The following is a 19,227-nucleotide window of genomic DNA, read 5'->3' on the forward strand; positions in this document are numbered from 1 at the left end:
TAGCAAGGCATTGTGAGAGACACCCCAGGCCGGAGAGTTAAGGGGGCACAGCGGTCCCACAGTCCCAGGCTGGACCGTGGTGGGATCCCGTCACACTCCTAACCTGCTTTAAGCAGTAACTGGAATACTGAAGGCAACACACTCTTCACCCCTTGTCATGCCTATTTGTACTGGAGTACGGAGAGGAGCCCTAAAATCTGCGTGATGCAGATGCCAGTTAAACAGGATGCTGAGTGCAGCTCCACTGTGGACCCATTCTAATTGTCCAGGAGCCTTGAAGATCTGTTGGAGTTGGCTCTTGTCCAGTCCCATGGGCAGGTTTTAGCTCGTGTGTGACAGTTTTTTCTCACTTGATCTGCCCAACCCATGTCCGTTCCAAAGCTTTCATACAGTTTTGTTAAAGATAGTGTGTTACAATTTAAGGGCTGGCTGCTACCTCTGAAAGTGCTTAAATAGGGATATGTCTGTATGGAAAATCACAATAGAGGTGATTTTTACACACACACACACTTCAACTGTTAGTTTACAATGTAAGAAAACAAGAGAACCCCATGCTACAATCCTGCTAACACCATCTGCTCAAGCCGTTATTTCTAGCATTGTTTAAGTCACAGTGCAGCTGGGGATCTGAAGGAAGAGCCAGGGAGCACGTTTCTGAGCCTCTCCTCCCTCAACCTCCTTGGGCACAAGTCACCAGGAAGAGGAGACTCTGGTACCAGATGGGTGCTCTGTGAGGTCTGGGAATCCATCACAAAAAGTGAATTCTTTCCTCCCACCAGGAGGGTTCCAAGCCTCATTTTGCAGAACAAGAAGTACAAGCTGAGCTCTCCCATGGGATTAGAATGCCCCATCCCTCTAGCACTTGGATGAGTGCCATCATGCCACCAGTGCATTAAACAGCAAACAGGCTGTTTTCTTAACTGTCAACTTCTGTCCTTTCTGCCGCAGAAATTGGCTTGGTTGGCAACACCCCAGCTTCCAGGTCAGAGTGTGGTGGTTTTGGGTGGCATGGCGGGGGATTGTTCTTTCACCCTGATCCTACCCAACAGTGGGTATGTTTTTTGCACGGGAAGAAATTCCAGTGATGGGATGATTTGTTTTCGTAATGCTACCTCCTATTTTCTTTCTCAGTGTGCAGTGTGCTCGGCTGTTAATTGGAGAGAAAACGATCAGAAACCTGCTGCTGCTGGAGTTTGTTTAAAGCATGAGGGGAAGCTTGTGTCTGTGAGATAGCAGCTGGTGCTAAGCGGTGTAGTGGAAGCAGTCCTACTTGGGGACTGTACCTCAGTATAATTGGCGAACGAAGCCATAGTCATTTCTTTAGATCAAACGCCATACTTCCAACACACAAGCACGTTTCGGGTCTGACGTGTGGAATAGCAAGCCACCGTGTTTGGAGTCTTATTAATAGAAATAATTTGTCCTTGCATTTCCCCCCTTTCCTCTGAGGATCTGTAAAATGCTTTATAGATGCTAAAGCTCACCACATCCCTGGAAAGCAGCTGAGTATTATCCCCATATAGATGGGGGCCAACTAGAAACACACAAACAGAATGACTTGATCCAAGGTCACCTAGCAAGCCAGTAACATAGTCAGGAATAGGGCTCAGGAACTGTGCTTTTTGAACTACTAGACGGCACTGACTTAATAAAATGCTGTCCTGGTTATGCCTAGGTATTGCAGCAGATGTGGTATATGAAAAGGAGGTATATTGCCTTATTAGAGACAATGCAGAGGAAGAGGGTAGGGATGACATCAAATAGCAGGGAAGACTCCAGAATGACCTGAAAGAAACTTTCACCATTTTGTCACTTCACCAAAAGTAGAGTATTTAGCCTTACAATTAGATAAATTGAGTGTGGTTCAGTGGCTGGGAATCAGGCAACATGGGTTATATTCTCAGTCCTGCCACTGACCTGCTGTGTGACTTTGGGCAAGTCACTTCTGTTTCCCCTCCTACCCTTTGTCTCTTTTGTCTGTAGGCTCTTCAAGGCAGCGACTTTCTCATTGTGCATATGTACAGTGCCTAACACAACAGGGCCTTGTTCTGGTTGGGGTTTAAAGCACTATGGTAATATTAATAATAAACAAACTTGGCCACAGCTGCTTTATGCAGAGTAATAAATGGGTAGAATAAGTTACCAGAGAAACAACTGAAGCAAGGAATATAAATTCATGGAGACACCTACAGCTTTAAAAACAAAACTAACAAAATAACCGCACAATTCATAAATACAAGCTAACAATCTCAATGAAAATACTGGGTTATATATTTCCGACAGTTCTCATGGACTATAGATCTTCAAAGTCTGTCTTAACCATTGGATATTTCAAGAATATAAAACAGTCACATACATTGATTTGTATTGTGGTAGCACTTAGGAACCGCATTTTGAACCAGGACTGCAACATATTACATGCTGTACAAACGCAAAACAAAAAGCTCCTGTTCCAAAGAGCTTACATTGTAACAACGGCTCTCCAGCCCCAGCCTGGTCAAAATGGAAGGGGCAGCGACTACTGAGACTTGGACATTTCCCCCAAAGAAATCTTAAGTAATAAATTCAGTGAACTTTTTAACTGCTTAGAAATCTTTCAATATTTAAAGTGAAATTAGCATAACTACTCCTTGCTGAGGTTCAGCGAGCTGTGTAGTTTGAAGTTGTGCTACTTGGAACGTAAGAAGGCCTACTGGGTCAGACCAAAGGTCCATCCAGCCCAGTATACTGTCGGCCAACAGTGGCCAATGCCAGGTGCCCCAGAGGGAGTGAACCTAACAGGTAATGATCAAGTGATCTCTCTCCTGCCATCCATCTCCACCCTCTGACAAACAGAGGCTAGGGACACCATTCCTTACCCATTCTGGCTAATAGCCATTAATGGACTTAACCTCCATGAATTTATCTAGTTCTCTTTTAAACCCTGTTATAGTCCTAGCCTTCACAACCTCCTCAGACAATAAGTTCCACAGGTTGACTGTGTGTTGTGTGAAGAACTTCCTTTTATTTGTTTTAAACCTGCTGCCCATTAATTTCATTTGGTGGCCTCTAGTTCTTATATTATGGGAACAAGTAAATAACTTTTCCTTATTCACTTTCTCCACACCACTCGTGATTTTATAGACCTCTATCATATTCCCCCCCCTTAGTCTCCTCTTTTCCAAGCTGAAAAGTCCTAGCCTCTTTAATCTCTCTTCATATGGGACCCGTTCCAAACCCCTAATCATTTTAGTTGCTCTTCTCTGAATCTTTTCTAATGCCAGTATAACTTTTCTGAGATGAGGAGACCACATCTGTATGCAGTATTCAAGATGTGGGCGTACCATGGATTTATATAATAATTATATATACTTTCGGGCTTTTTTTTTCTGCAGCCATCAGGGCTAGAAACTTTTTGGTTTTTTAATTGAAAGTTGAGATTCTTAGACAATAAAATGACTCCAGTAGCCAGAGTTGTGCCAAAAAAAAACCCAAATACTGCAAGACTGATGATAAAATTACAACAACTGGCAACACATCAACTTTAGGATTATAAAAAGAAGTTGTATCCCATTAACTATGACGCTTGTGGCAAAAAAGCTTTACTTACAAATTAATACTAATAATTCCTTCTCATTCAAAATCTTGGCATCTGGCTGTAATATTTGTAGAACATTTATTGAAGAGTCTTGAGGACATTATGGGCTATAATAGGAGCCTTGGTGTTTCAAGGGATTCCATATTTTCGTTAAGCTTCAGAGTCTGCCATCCTTACGTTGAAATGGGCCTTTCTTTGCGACTAGTCCCATTGTAATCAATTTGACCAGCATTTCTCAACCTTTTTGGTACTAGGGACCGGCTTGCTGCCTTCCTAAACTGTGTTGGGGACATCTCTGGGACCGGTGTTGGTCCACAGACCAGTTGTTGGGAAACACTGAATTAGACCACTCAGAGTAAGGAACTATGGTAAATATGACTTAGGGTTGCATAATCAGTCCTTTAATGTCAAGTAAATATCCCATTTAACATATCCAAAACTAGCAGTGGCAGAGCTGAGTGTGGTGACTTGAGAGGAAAGACCAAAAAAATTAAAAATGTGTCATTGATCAGATGATGGCAAGGGAAAGCTACGTCTACAAGTATGTAAAGGGTCTAAATGCCCCCCAATAAAGGAGATGGATTTAGGGTTTGGTTTAGGCAGGTACCCTGGGATGTAATTAGGAGCAATGAGATGAGAAACTAAACAAAGGAACGTTTAGGCTGAATGTAGGGATGGGGAAGACGTACTAACTATTCAAGTGTAAAATAGTCTCGTAAGGGAAATGGTGGAAGTCCCATCATCTGAACCACTGAAAATGGACAGGATAGAACCAGAGAATTTACAGTGCACAGAAGAAGCCCTCAGTGGCAGGGGGAATAGAGAAGAAGCCCTCAGTGGCAGGGGGAATAGAGAAAATGACAACACTATAGGTGGTCTCCATCTCCAATTCCTGTGATTCTGTAGACCCTTTTCATCAGCGAAAAGTATCATGTCGCTGTTCTGCAATAACTACATTTGATTTGTTTCTCAGTAGCTTCTGATTTTCCTGATTCTTCTTGTCCTTGGAGCAGTGGCCAGCTGGCTTCTTTCTCCCCTGGAGTTCTGACCGTGTTGACTGTTGAAAAAATGAGTTATGTTAATAGCAGGGCAAGGGTGGTTGACTTTGGCATGGGGCAATTCATTGTGGGAGGCTGAGTTTCTGAACAAGCTAAAGCAAAGGTTGAGATGCATCTTTGAGATTCATTAAAACAATTAGAAGGATTTGGTGGGGAAGGAAGAGACTCTATTAGCCAACTGGGAATTCCATACTGGAGATGGAGGAAATCACTGCCATGTACTGTGTGGTTCTACATCTCAGCCAATAGCAGATGCAATCGAGAGCTGTTCTTTCTCCTGAGACATAGATATCAGCTTCCACTCCCATTGAGTTACTCTGCATGGTGGGAGTCTGTTTATAAACAGAGATGGATGATTAACTGCAAAAATGTTTCATAAATATTGCTATGAATTTTTTTTTAATGAACTCCCCCTGTCATGGATGCATGACTTTTGGTTTTGCTTTCCACAGTTGTTCCTGGAACTGACTTTTTATTGTTCGCATTTGCAGTAATAATAGTGTCTTTCAAGTGTATGTACTCATGGGAAAATAACTTACACTTGCTTTTTGTATGCATTTGCAGCAGATATTCCATCATGAGTGCTAGACTCATCTCGTCTGGGAACAAGAACAATATTGTGTGGCCAATCTCCACTTCATAGCGCAGCTTGAAGAGTAAGCCACAGAGCAAACCAAATTAATTACAAAATAGAGCTCAATAAATTCAAGGAAATCTCCATGTATTCTCAGACATTTCCTTGAACATAAGGTGAATAAATTGTTACAAAGGGTCTCATTCGGATCTAGTTGGAACAAAGAGGGGTGAGCCACATAGTTGATAGAATGTGTATCTAGCTTGTGTGTTTTACCTTCTTTTGTTTGCCGTTTAGTTTAGTGAAATTCTCTTTTGAACATCTTGTGTTGCTTGGTTAGTTGGGAGGAGATGATTCTAATCTAGAATAATAGACGGTGCTGGTCTCCTAGTAACCACCAACTGCCCGATTGCTTTCTAAAATACTGCATCCCGTATAGCCTGGCTGTCTGTTTTTGATGCTCTGAAAATTAAAATTTTCAGAAATATCTCCAAGTGAGCAACTTTTGTGTATTTTTTTCCTCTTATGGTGGGAGGGAAGGGGTTAACAGATTTTTCTTTATTTCTTTTCAAAGGAAGCATGAAATCTTCTGGGGATGTACCTCAGCTTGTTCCCCGAGAGATGAAAGCAATCATTTCAAAATATCAGATATTATGACTGTTTGTTTTTTGTGTTGGTTTTTACAACTGAACTTTCAAGGTATTTTGTGCTCTGGTTTGTGAAGAGTAAAAATTCTTTGGTTATTCAACTAAAGCAAATTTTTTTAATTTTTTTTTTTTTTTGAGTGATGTAGTCTGGCTGGATTCTCTGTGTTACTCTGTAAATGTTCAGATACATATAATAGAGCCTCGCTGACTTTCTGTAATAACCAGAAGATCCATCGTGAATTAGCAACCAGGTAAAGAAACATTTAAAAATAAAAGCAAAACAGCACCACACTGGATAACAAAACCTACTTTAACTGTCAGTCAGTTTCAATGCATAATACAGTAGTAAATGTACTTGGATAGGAGTTTACTGATGTGATAAAGTCTTTGTAATGTGAGACCTTGGCACAGTGTGGGGGTGGGACAGGACAGAATGGAGTGCTCGCTGGGTCTGTGCGTTCTGTGCGTCAAGGTGAACTTTGTGTGGTTTTAATGTATGGGGAAAGGCAGAGAGATTTGAGGCTATGAAGCCCCGTTTAGAAACTCAGAAGCCACACATCCACTGCAGAGTTTCAACCCCATACTGTGCTTGATTTAAAATGCTAAAGGTCACACATTCAAGTCCTGCAGGCTAATAAAAATGTATCCAATGCTCAGATGATAGAAAAATGAGTGTAGGGGAAGAACCTGAACAGAATAGTATATATGGGCAGTGGGGTTGGGAGAAGGCATGCTAGGAGAATGGATCATGCATTTTGCATTTCTCATTCATAACTGTGAAGATTTTGTTTTTTAGCCAGGGAAGAGACTCTTTTAAAGACCAGATGGTTCTCAGTGAAAACACTTACCCTGCCCTCTTAACACTGGGGAAACTTTATTCTCCATTTCAAGGACAAGATTTTTTTTTTTTTAAATAAATTAAATTATATAGGCAGCACTTGACTTCTCTCTCTCTCTCTCTCTCTCTCACACACACACACACACACACACACACACACCTCCCTACCTCTTTTCACCAAAATAATAATACAGAAGCTACGTAGTGTATAGGTCTGAGATGCTATGGAGCTCAGTGGCGGGTGGAAGAGATCTGCTGGAGGTAGACCAATAATGGAGAGCAGGAAGAATGTGGGGTGCTGACATGACTGAGAATGCAGATACAAGGGGAGAACAGGAGTGATGTGGGTCATGGATTTGATGAAGGGAAATTTGTGAATCCTATATACTGTGTCAGCGATTTTGACTGAGTTGACCAGGCTTTCTTTATCTGTCAATCCACAGGGCTAAGATTCTGTAAAAACTCCAGCTGTCAGGAGTGCCTAAGTCTGAAAACCCCCCAGGGAGGAGAGATGACACTTCATCTGGAAACTTGTCATCCCCAGACAATCTAATTTCCCTTCTTGGTTACTGCCTAGTTGTGGCAGAGGATCCTCCAAACATTTCTACTTCTGAGCTTTTAGCTCTTAGTCTCTGGAGGCACCTGCACTCCCAAATACAGATTGTACACATAAGACCCAATAGTCAACTCCAGCTCATACTTTGGTAGAGTTCTAAGTACATGGTTACCCACTGATGTCAAACAGCCATCTTTAATACACTAGCATGAGTCCCCTTTAATATCCTCCTCTCCAGCGAGACCTCTTACTCTAGAGCCAGGCCACAGTTTGTTTGGTTTTTAAAGCATGTGTCTGAAGATCCCTTGACCCAATGTCCAGGCCTTCATTTCTTGGCCATGTGACCTAGGTCCAGGCAAATATTCTTATGTTGAGAAACCCAAATCCTGATGTTGATTTCTGTACTTCATGTCCAGGCGTCTTCTACATAGCCCAGTCTCTAAAGACCACAGCTCTGGGTCAGGTTTAGAAATGCCAGTACCCTGAGTCTAGAATTCCTTTCTTCAATGCTTAGGCTTTTAGGGAAAATCAGTACTCCTTCCTTTTCTGTCCTGCATCAGAACTCTGGTTTCTAGAGACCCCTGCACTCTGCTTCAGCTTACAAAACCGTTTCCCCAGGACACGGGTCTCTGGGCTATCCTGAGATGGAAGAGGTCTATTATCCAGAGGGGTAATAAGGTACATCGCTGTGGTAGTTATAGTCAGGACACACCTTCTGCACTAGCCTGTAGTCTATGCTGTAGAAGGTGATGTAGATGCAAATGACTTTGAAGGGTTTGGAACAGACCCAGGAGACATGACTCTGGGTGTGCTCATAGTAGCAGGTTTTGGAAGGGTCGTAAGTACAGAGTGTGGTTTTCTTGGCACGATCCACTTTCTCATAATCCACCCGGCAGTTGAAGATCTTGGATTCTTTGGCCTCAATGAAGATCTGCTGCTCCAGGTCAAACTCCACTGTCTTGGTGGGAGGGACGAGGCTGACGGAGATAGTCCCCTGTCCAGTGGAGTTGTGCCGGAAGAAGACATTAACGGTACCGTTACCATGATCAACGACCTTCCCAGTGATCAAGAGGTTCAGTTTTACTGTCTTGATGTTGGAATAAAAATCACCCCAGCCAAAAATTTTCTTAAACTTTCCTGTGTTTGCCACGGGTTCTCTGCGTCCTCGAGAGTGTGGCCCCTGGTCCAGCTCAGACAGGTTGTCCAGGACTTCCCAGAACTCTTGTGAACTAGAGACCAACTCTAGGTGAGTCAAATTCTGCAGTGGGGTTTGAGTTAGTAGAGACTTCGGGGAGAGGTGCTCCCTCTTCTTCTGCAGTTGAGATTTGTCTTGAATTTCATTTTCACCTTGCGCAGCATCCTCCCCTTGTTCCTGTCCACAGATCACCTGAACAGGACAAGAGGTGAGAATAACAGATGTATTTTCTTCCTCCTGCTGTTCTTGTACTCTACCCTCTTTCCACTTACCTCTAGACATGTCATCACAAGTCTCCCCTCTTTCTCCTTCTTGGTTTGCTGATCCCCTTTCTCTTACATGCTTCTTTTTTCTCTGACCTTCCTCTGAATAACCTTGTCAGTCCATCTACCTTATTCTCTCTCTCCACTCATCCTTCCTTTCTGCCCTGAGTAACTCTCTCTCTTCCCCGTGAGACGCTGGGATTTTGTGCGCCCTTTTGCTTGGCGGGAAACCTAAGCCCTCCGACTTTCCAAAAATGTCAGCTGAGGTCAATTCCCTGGGATCTCTGCTTAAAGCTGGTGGAGAGGGGCGTAGAAGAGATGGGCAGGGGATTGGGTTAGTGCTGGCTGGATGTAATGGACTAACACCAATCACTGTTTTAAGAACGCTGGTCTTATAGCCTTTCCTCAGTTACCAAGATTTCCCCCTCCTCCCTCCCCCACCGCCCCTATGGTTCAGTTGACTATAGCCCCATCCCCTGGCCCTGCTGTGGCAGTCAAGCAGTGGGTGAGAGGGAAAGACAGAAGCAGGGTCAGCTGTGGACAGGCAGTGACAGAGCCAGTCCTTGGCAAGGTCCAGTTCTGAAGCCGGGGGGGGGGGCAGTGCCTCTCCCCCCCCTCCCCCCCACCCCTAGGCTGGCTCTCTGCCCCGGCCCGCGGAGCGCTCTCGCCGGTGGGAGGGGAGGGCAACATCTGGCCGGGAGGCAGGTGAGAGATGCAGATGTCAGGTTGCCGTGGTGATTTCAGCCACACCGCTCGGTGCGTGTCCGCCGGGGGAGACGGGAGGGCTGGCTGGGACCCTGCGGGCGTTCCGCGCTCACCTGGCGGAGGAGGATGCCCGGGATGGGGGGAGCCACCTAGGGTCAGCGCCCTGTGCCGCCCCCCACCCCCACCCCCCCTCCAGCGGGCAGGCAGGGGGGGACAACGGGGCACGCTCCCACGGGGGAAAGGTGCCCTTCGCCCTCTTCAACTCGCCCTCGCCCCCTCGGGCTGGGGGACGGGGAGGGGGGGGGGAATTGGTCACACGAGTCCTTGAACTCCCCACACTTTGGGGGAGCTGCCTCCTTTCCTTTCCCCACAGCCCCCTCCCCATCAGCCAGTTTCCCTCCCCCCGTCCACGCACCCACCCACTCCAATACCAGCTGCACCGTCACACAAGTTGTGGGTTTTTTTTTTGGGGGGGGGGGGCGGTTAAAAGGCTTCTTGCAAATGCCTCCTTATACTTTTAAAGAGTCTCTCTCCCCCTCCCTCCCATCCCTTTTCCCCAGCCGGCCCCCGGGAGCTTCCCCCTGCCCCCCCCCCCCCCATCACTCACCAGCAGGGAGATGCTCCCCTGGACCAGGAAGAGCAGGCAGGAGCCAGACAGCTGCATTTTCAGCCGGCGCCTGGAAGTGAAGGGGGGCGGGGAGCTGTGGGTCCTCTTATAAGCGGGGCTCCTGGCTCCTACGGCCCCCCCACCCCCAATCCCATGATCGGTCTGGCAACTCCCCTCCAGATCTCGCTGCTGGGCAGAGGCAGGCGCCAGCGGCCGCCCCTTACACCTGCTGCCGCCGCTGGCTCCCTCCATGTGACGATCTCTCCACCCCCCCCCAGCCCACCCCCCCCCGGGGCACTGTTCGCCCCCTCCCACCGGCAGGTACCGGCAGTACCTCCAGGCTTAACCCTTCCCTGCCTGCACCGCAGCTGGACGCTCCAGAGGGCAGGGTTCCTGGCAGGCTTGGGGGGCTCAGTGTGGGGAATGCTCCCAAATATGACTTGAGACCAGGCGTCCCTATCGGTGCCTGAAACATCTGGGCTGGGGGACACACACACACACACACGAGAATCAGGAGCAGGAAAGATCTTTGTGCGCCTGAGCTCCCCCAGGCACTATGAGATCAACAGGCCAATGCTGAACAAAGGAGGATGAACTGTGAAAGGTAAGGAAGCGAATGAAAGTTTGGGGAAAGCAAACCCAGGACAACGGATTGTCCTCCAAGCCAGGATTTTATCTTTAGGCTCTGTACTTGGAGGAACTGGTCTCCCATTGCCCTGCTGCCCTGACTTCCAACCTTTTGAGTCCTAGGCCCACATAACAGGAAACAAAGTTTGGGGAGCCCCTGGGGGAAGGGTAGTCACGACCTGGCTGGGACCTATTTCATGAATTCAATGATCACCGTTAGAACCGGTGGGGAATTTTTTCAACCAAAATGTGTTTCATCTGCAAACGGGGATTCACAGAAATGGACACTGTTCAGGAGAAAAGGTTGGTTTTGGGTGAATGATTAGGCTTGGGGGGAAAGTATCAGTTATTCAAATGTTTTGACATTTTCGTAATGACTTTTTGTTTAGAGGTTTAAGCTAATTACAGTAAAAGCAGGTTATTTGTTTAGGTTGTTGGTTCATGAAATTTTTTTGAGCTTTATTTCTCTGTCCCATTCAGGATGGTGAAAAAACATTTGACATTTTTGTAGGACAGGAAACCTGTGCCCTTTGGGGAGGGGTAGTTGTGTTGTTTAGAAGCTATTTGACTCATTATGGGGAGATTCTATAGGAATGGAAAGAGGGGAAATGTAAACAGTGCTTAAATAATAAGAAATCAACCTTCCTCTAAAATCACTGGTTCTTGAATCGCCACTGCTTTGTGCAGCCACTTGCAGTGTGGATATAAAATGCAGTCATTCTGATTTCTGAGGTATTTTAAACTCCCCTTGCATACAGGTGTAAGCGACTTATTTAGGTGTATGGAAGTGCAGAACTGGGCCCAATATAATTGTTCCTTGTCACTATTTCTTGCACAAGAGCGGATAAAGTCGGGGAGGGAAGAGATTTGAAAAAATAAGCGTGGAATAAATTCAGAGAGATGATCTCCAGGTGAATAGTCCAGGAATGGAACCTGTATTCTTCTAAGAGACTTGAGAAGCAGTGCGGTCCAGTGCCTTGCCCATTGGGCTGAGAGTCTGGAGATCTGTTCCCAGCTGTGTCACTGACTTATTGTGTGACCTTGAGGCAGTCACTTCCCCCTCTGTTTTCCCTGCCACCCCTTTGGGTGTCTTGTCTATTTATAAACTCCTCAGGGCAGGGTGTCTCTCTTTTATGTGTACGTACAGCGCCTAGCCTTGATTTCAGGCACTACCATAATACTACCACTAGTGAATATATTGCCTATGAAAGCCCTGGTCCTGTACTATCAAAGTCCAATGAGAGCTTTGCCATTGTCTTCAATGTGCATAGGATCAGGTCCAAAGTAGGCATCTATTCAACTTGTCATTTAGCTTGTCAATTGTTCATAACATATGAAGTGCTCTAAGATAAAGCTAGGAGAGATTAGTTTACCATATCTTCCAATGTCCAGAAACCTTGAAAGAACAGTAGTTAACTTTTGTGGTGTTTTTGTTTAGTTGACCTGGCCACTGGAGGTTCACAAGACTTTATGTATTTTGAATTTCAGCTGTAAGCCCTGCTGATCACTGACTGGCTTGGAAAACACCACAGGAAATCAGCATAGTGAATAACCTACCCCAATGCACAATCATAACTTTGACCCCTCCTCTTTCCATTTTTTGTCGTAATTTTAGCTCTGGCCTGATCTCCTCTCCCTCCTGTGTCTGAAACTCACAAGAGGCAAGGAACTGAAGAAATGTAACTTAATTCCCCCAAAGCCACTTTATTTGTATTTATATTATCCCAAAATTAAAGCAGCCATCCCAGACTCTGACCCTCTTTAAAAATATAGAATTCCCCAGTAAAATAAACAGCCCCCACTGATTGCTTCCAGCCACAACTAAGAGAGAAAACGGAGCAGTGTTTTAAATCAGTAGCTCTAGGTGGTATCATTATGCTCATTTCACAGATGAGGAAACTGAGGCACAGAAAGGGGGGGAAATGTCTTGCCCAAGGTTACTGCAGCAGGGCAGTGGCAGAGCCAACAATAGAACTCAGATCTCCTGAGTCCCAATCTAGTGCTTTAGCTACTAAACCACAGTGTCTCCCACAATAATCCCACCAGAAATATCTCTCTCTCCCTCTGCATCCTCACTAATCTCCCTCCTCCTCATGAACCAGGTAGAAAAGATGAGCCTCGCAGCACATCCTGAAGGTTAACAAACTATGGCTCAAGGAGGGCGAATTCGAAAGGTATTGGAAGGGGTACTTGTGGAAAATGCCCTGCCAGCAGCCCCATCTTTATACCAATGGGGCCCCAGCTCAGATGCTGCCTTGTGGCAATGTGACACAGGAAGAGAGGCTGTCTCTCCAAAGGTAGGTCTCAGGCCCTTTGGGGCCAGGGGCAATCAAAAAGGACAAAGATCTGGCATAATTTTTAGCAGATGCTGAGTTAGTCATGCATTCAGAGTGCTCTTTCTGCTGCTTGTGTGGGGATATATAACCTTGTGGGTTTTTAAACCTTAAATGAAGGTGAATAAATAAGGGACATTATAATCTCACCTTGATGTCTAGGGAGTTTCACTGGGGATTGAGTCATCCTGTCATCGATGTTTAGTTAGGGTGGCAACTTGTCATGGAAGCTTAATGCCCCATGTTATGGTTTTGGTGTTGAGTTTACAGACACTGTTGAGATTTTCTTTTGGAGGAAGGAGGTGGGCGAGAGCACCCTCTAAACTGAAAGGGGAGGGAGGCTGTTGGATGATCCTAGTAGATATAACCAGGAGCAATGGGACCCAACCAAGGATGAATCCTGGGGGAAATCTTCCTAGCAAAGATTAAACTGCAGAATACTCATCCAAGAGAAATGGTGGAAGTGTGACATTTAAAACCTCATTGGACAGAGCATTTGTGAATGATCCTGTCCTCGCCCCTGGTGGGCGGATTATATGTCCTCATGGCTTGCATGTCTCTAACCACTATGATTCATATGGAGAATTGTTGCTCTTTCCTCGGTGGGAGTCCGTGGAGAGGGGAGGTGGAGGACGTTGAGAGTGTCCCCTGGCAAGCAGGAAGAGCTGGTGCAATGTTACATCCCGAATCATTTCACCCGTTTTGTTTGCAGAGTTGCAGCGTAGAGGCATTCGCTTTTCAGAAGCGCTGGTTGAGCAGGGCTCAGGACCAGTTTGTCTAATCCAGAGCTGCAGAGCCACCTGGTGGGTGGTCCAGAGGCTTTCGGGAATTAGTCCTGATGGATTCCTCTAATGTGGCCAGTTCTAGTGGCAACCCACTCCTTCCTCGTCTAGAGAAAGATACTCCTTCCCTTTTCCTGCTGAATTCATTTCACACCATGGGGCCTTGAGCCTCCTCACAGGGGACATTTTAAAAATGGACAGAGGTGTAGAAGTTGGAGAAGGAAAAGCACTCTTAGGAGAGGTAGCTTGTCCAGTGGGAGGGGTGCTGGCCTGGGATTTTGGAGACCTAGGTTTAATTCTCAGCTTTACCACTGACCTGTGTGACAGTGGGGAGGTCACTTCCCCACTCTGTGCTTCTGTTTTCCCCTCTCTGTCTTGTCTATTTCAACTGTCAGCTCTTTGGGCCAGGGACCATCTCTGACTATCAGGGGGTAGCCGTGTTAGTCTGTATCCATAAAACTAACAAGGAGTCCAGTGGCACCTTAAAGACTAACAGATTTATTTGAGCATAAGCTTTTGTGGGTAAAAACTCCTTGTCATCTCTTACTATGTGTTTGTACAGTACCTAGCACTGTGTGTGCTACTGTCATGCAAATCATAATCATCCAGTCCGTGTCCCTGGAGCTGGTGCAGGATCTCTCCCCACACCGTGTTTCTAGTATTTTGTGCAGTCTGGGTTTACAAGCAATTGGATATTTCTTGTGGGACATTCTGACGTTGCTTAGGCCAGGATTCACTGAAGCCTGGCCTGTAGGAGAGTGGTTGGTTGATTACTAGTGGGCTTGTTGAAAAACTCCAGTGTTTCCTATTCTCTGCTCAAAATAATGTCTCCGCTCTTGCAAAGCCTGGCTTGTGGTTGGAGGCCCTTTCCTGTTGGGTGTAATAAAAATGGGTCGTGGGTGAGGGATCGCAGCAACAGTGCCAGTTCTGGGTAGCGAAGAGATGATGGTGAATGAAGTGTTTGTGACCATGGTAACAGTGGCAGCTGGATGACAGAGGGATGTCAGTTGCAATGGATTATTTTTTAATGTGTTGATCCTTGCAGAACTGTCCGGCCATGGGTTCCCTTTGCTGGGTTTATGCTGCCCTCTAGTGGATCTCTTTTGTTTGGGAAAAACTTTTCCACTCAATGCATCCGATGAAGTGAGCTGGAGCTCACGAAAGCTTATGCTCAAATAAATTTCTTAGTCTCTAAGGTGCCACAAGTCCTCCTTTTCTTTTTACGGATACAGACTAACACGGCTGCTACTCTGAAACCTTTTACCAAAACAGGTTTCAGAGTAGCAGCCGTGTTAGTCCGTATCCGCAGAAAGTAAAGGAGGACATGTGGCACCTTAGAGACTAAATAAATTTGTTAGTCTCTAAGGTGCCACAAGTCCTCCTTTTCTTTTTACCAAAACAAAACGCATGGAGGTGCTATGGGAGACTGGAGTGAGGGCTTGCAATGGGTGGAAGGAGCTACCTTGGGGAAATAGTGGAGAGCAAATTAGACAGTCAATTGGGGTAATGTATTGTCTTTTCTGTCGACACAATATTAGTATGAGGAAACCACGCGGACACAGTTGGGACCCAGATAACTGTATTTATTAACGCTATACAAACATACACGGCCTGCCTACGTATACACAGTACTGCTCTGCTAGGTTCTGGTGGCTTCTGCCGTAGAAGAGAGGGAGGCCAAGTAGAAGGCTATAGTACCCAATTCCTATACACTGTGCCGCGGAAAAGGCGCGTGTGGCTTTGGGCTGCCGATGCAGACGAGTGTCATTACAAGTAGTCCCCTTCTAACTATGCACTGCTAATGCAACTGCATCGGAAGTATTGTCTTCAGTCCAGGGAACCTCGATAACCAGAGGCATAAAGACAAGATCCAGGGAGTTCAGCGAGAGGTCATGAGGTTGGGAGGGCTCCCTTGTGTGAAGGTTAAAAGAGCTAAATATGTCTGGCTTGGCCAAGGAATTCCTGGGGTGGGAATCTAAGCCTTCAAACGTCTGAGCGTCTACATGCTGAGGAGGGCAAGGAATTATTGAGGGGGTGGTTCAAAGGGGTACAATAACATTGCCTAGCTCCTACATCGCGTTTTTCCCCTCCGTTGATTTCAAAATGCTTTCCCAAGCAGGTCAGTATTGTTATCCTCATTTTACACATGGGGAAGCAAAGGCATGGGGACAAGAAGTGTTGCCCAAGGTCATCCAGCAGGACTAGAACCCAGCTCTCCTGAGTGCTGGTCTTGTGCTCTGCCCACTGGGCTGTACTGCCCCTGAATGAGGCTAATGTGACGTAATGCCGATTGGGGGGGCGGGGGAAGAGAGAGGAGGATATTGTGCTGAATGTTGCGAGGAGGGAAGAAATTCCTACCAGCGAGAGCTCTTAAACTTTAGACTAGTCACCCGGCCAGCGGTGGCAGCCCAAAGGTTTTGAAAATTTAAGACTAAGCAAGAATATGCACTACATATTGTAGAGAAGAATCCTGCACTAGCCATTGGGGTAGGGGAGATGGGCTGACCGATTTCTCCATCTCTCATTTCAGTGACTTTGTGAATGTGCTTTCTAGTCCTCCTCAGAGCAGGAAGCCCAGTCTAGGGGTCACAACAGCGGGCTGAGAGGTAGAACTTCTCAGAACTAACACCAGCCTCCTGTCTGGCCTTGGGCAAGTCACTTAACCACCTGAGTACAATGGGTAGAGTTATTTCCACTCTCGTAAAGGTGATGGATGAAATAATTAATGCTAGTAATGCATGCTTAAGACAAAAACAGCCAGTAGTATGCCTACTAAGAAATACATTAAGGCTGATGGAATGCAGCCTGGTTAATAACACCTAGCTCTTTTTGTGCTTTCCATCAGTAAAGATGGAAGCACTTTACAAAGCAGGTAAGTGTCATTATCCCCAGCAATGGGGACACAGAGGTGAGCAGATTTGCTCCAGGTTATCCAGCAGGTCAGTGGCGAAATGAGGAATAAAAGGTTTCCAGAATCGCAGTCCACTCACCACACTATATTCTATATTGGATATAAAACCCGAGTGGGTTTCCTTAGCTGAATCTTCTAACCTGTGCACATGTCTCTGTGTGTGTACGTGTGGACATGTGTGCATGCCTGTATATATAGGTTTGTACGTTCCAAGACCAGAAGAGACCACTGTGATCATGTAGTCTGACCTCCTGTATCACACAGGCCAGAGAACTTCCCCCAAATCATTCCTAGAGCAGATCTTTTAGAAAAAACATCCAATCTCGATTTAAAAATTTCGAGTGATAGAGAATCCACCAGGACCTTTGGTAAATTGTTCCTAGGATTAATTACTCTCACTGTGGAAAAAAATTACCCCTCATTTCCAATCTGTTTTTATCTAGCTTCAACTTTCAGCCACTGGTTCAGGTTACGCTTTTCTCTGCTAGACTGACGAACCCATTTTCAACCATGTGTTCCTCATATAGGCCCTTATCGATTGTAATCAAGTCACCCCCCTAACCTTTTCTTTGTTAAGCTAAATAGATTGAGTTCCTTGAGGCTGTCACTATAAGGATGTTTTCTAATCCTTTCATCCTTCTCGTGGCTCTTCTCTGAACCCTCTCCAATTTGCCAACATCCTTCCTGAACTGTGGATACCAGAACCGGACACAGGATTCCATCAGTGGTCGCACCAGTGCCAAATCCAGAGGTAAAATAACCCCTCCTTGAGATTCCCCTGTTTATGCATCCAAGGATTGCATTAGCCTTTTTGGCTACAGCATTGCACTGGGACCTCGTGTTCCTCCCAAATCTTTTTCAGAGTCTCTGCTTCCCAGGATAGAGTCCTCCATCCTGAAAGTATGGCCGACATTCCCCAAATTGACTTGCGTGTATAATCTGTCTCTCACACACCACTGGGGATTTCCTAAATGGGATCAGAATCAAGTCCGTAGTTTTCAGCTGGCAGTGGGCCTTGGACTTCCCATTCTAACCAGAGGCTAGAGGGAGTTCTCATAAATCCCTTGTCTAAATCCCACCACCAGATTAAAGGGAGGCTTGGGGCTGATTGCCCTGTCTCTGACGGCATTCAGCCCTTCTCTGCGTACAGCTAAATCATCCCAGCAAGGTGTGATTTGTATCCACAGGGCTCATTTAAAAAAATAATCTCTGAAAAGCAATGTGTAGCCTTTGGCCTGCACCGATGCCAGGGATTTTAGAAAAGGTTATCCTAGGTTTCCTCTGCAAGGTCTTCACCCTCTATTTCATAGGGCACATCTTGAATGCTGTGCTCTATCCTCAATATACATTGTGGGTGTATATGTAGGTATGTGACCTGTATGAATGAATGAATGAAATTTAAGCGTTTCCGGGCACACGGCATTTAAATCAAGTGTCTTTGCCAAGTGGTTAGGTCTCCCTTCTTGGCTAGGATTAAGAGAGCGTGTTTGGATTTTAAGTGGCAAAACCAATTAATAGAGTCCTCCTTGCATCTTCCCTCATCTTTGCAGGGCATGCACACACAGATCCCACGGGTTATCATAAAGGTGAAGGGGGAGGAGGAGAGACACATCTGGGGTGGGCCTTGTTAAAATACAGGTGATCCATCACCTCTTGTAATTCTGCAGGCAAAATGTCTCGTGACATAGATGCTGCCCCACATACCATGCAACAAGATGGGGCACTGCCCTGTTTGCCACCTGTAAACTCAGTGTTACTCTCATTGGTGCTAGTGTGGACTTAACACTAGTGTGACTCTCCATGGATTGCAGTGGATTTTGGGGGAGGAATAGCTCAGGGGTTTGAGCATTGGCCTGCTAAAGCCAGGGTTGTGAGTTCAATCCTTGAGGGAGCCATTTAGGGATCTGGGGCAAAAATTGGGGATTGGTCCTGCTCTGAGCAGGGGGTTGGACTAGGTGACCTCCTGAGGTCCCTTCCAACCCTGATATTCTATGATTCTATGAACTCATGGCTCACAGAGGTGCAGTGGCATCAGAAGCCCAGCCAGTGATGGGTTTTCCCAACTTGCGACTCTAGAGGGCAGCAGGGAGCTGCTGTTTGGCTACATCTGGGTGGATTGATGACTTGCTTCAATGGACCTAGCTGCTGATGGAGATGAAGATCAGTGAACGGTAGCTAGATTTCTTTATGGTGAGCTACTGATAATGTGCTATGCCCCCTGGATTTTGGTTTGGTGGCCAAAACTATTTCAGAAACATGGTATTATATATGACCAGTAGCAACTAACGATCCCATAGCTTTTTTTTTTTTTTTTAAATCGGAAAGGAATGTTTATGTTGGTATCCTGGCCAAATTCTCACATGGGTAACTACATTCTATCTACCCCAAAATTCCCCATGCAACGTCAACTGGATGTAGCACTGATTTGTTGTGTAGAGTGGTTATGCACTGTTATAACCGTTCCCGTGTTCCACTCCAGAGACAGCTGCATTGTTTGTTCTGGTAGATATGTAATTAACAAAGTGCTTTGGGATGGAGGTAAATTTAGGGTATT

At 45.8% G+C, this 19,227-nt stretch overlaps 1 protein-coding gene across 2 annotated transcripts; it reads right to left on the reverse strand.

Annotated features, from left to right (window-relative positions):
* Positions 1 to 4,551: 4,551 nt before the first annotated feature.
* NXPH3 (neurexophilin 3) lies at positions 4,552 to 10,157 on the reverse strand. Of its 2 annotated transcripts, XR_014709794.1 has the most exons (3): positions 10,021 to 10,157; positions 7,427 to 8,637; positions 4,552 to 4,634 (listed from the first exon to the last, which is right to left on the reverse strand). XR_014709794.1 is itself a non-coding variant. In XM_084616085.1 (2 exons), the coding sequence occupies exons 1-2, from the start codon at positions 10,075 to 10,077 to the stop codon at positions 7,909 to 7,911; spliced, it is 786 nt and encodes a 261-aa protein (XP_084472211.1). In that variant the 5' UTR covers positions 10,078 to 10,157; the 3' UTR covers positions 6,852 to 7,908. The 2 variants fall into 2 exon arrangements, 1 of the variants encoding a protein (XP_084472211.1); XM_084616085.1 differs by lacking the exon at positions 4,552 to 4,634 and having other exon boundaries at positions 6,852 to 8,637.
* Between the last annotated feature and the right edge of the window lie 9,070 nt (positions 10,158 to 19,227).

Source organism: Lepidochelys olivacea (assembly GCF_965140295.1).
Source record: "Lepidochelys olivacea isolate rLepOli2 genome assembly, chromosome: 27".
In the NCBI taxonomy this organism is placed as follows: domain Eukaryota; kingdom Metazoa; phylum Chordata; order Testudines; family Cheloniidae; genus Lepidochelys; species Lepidochelys olivacea.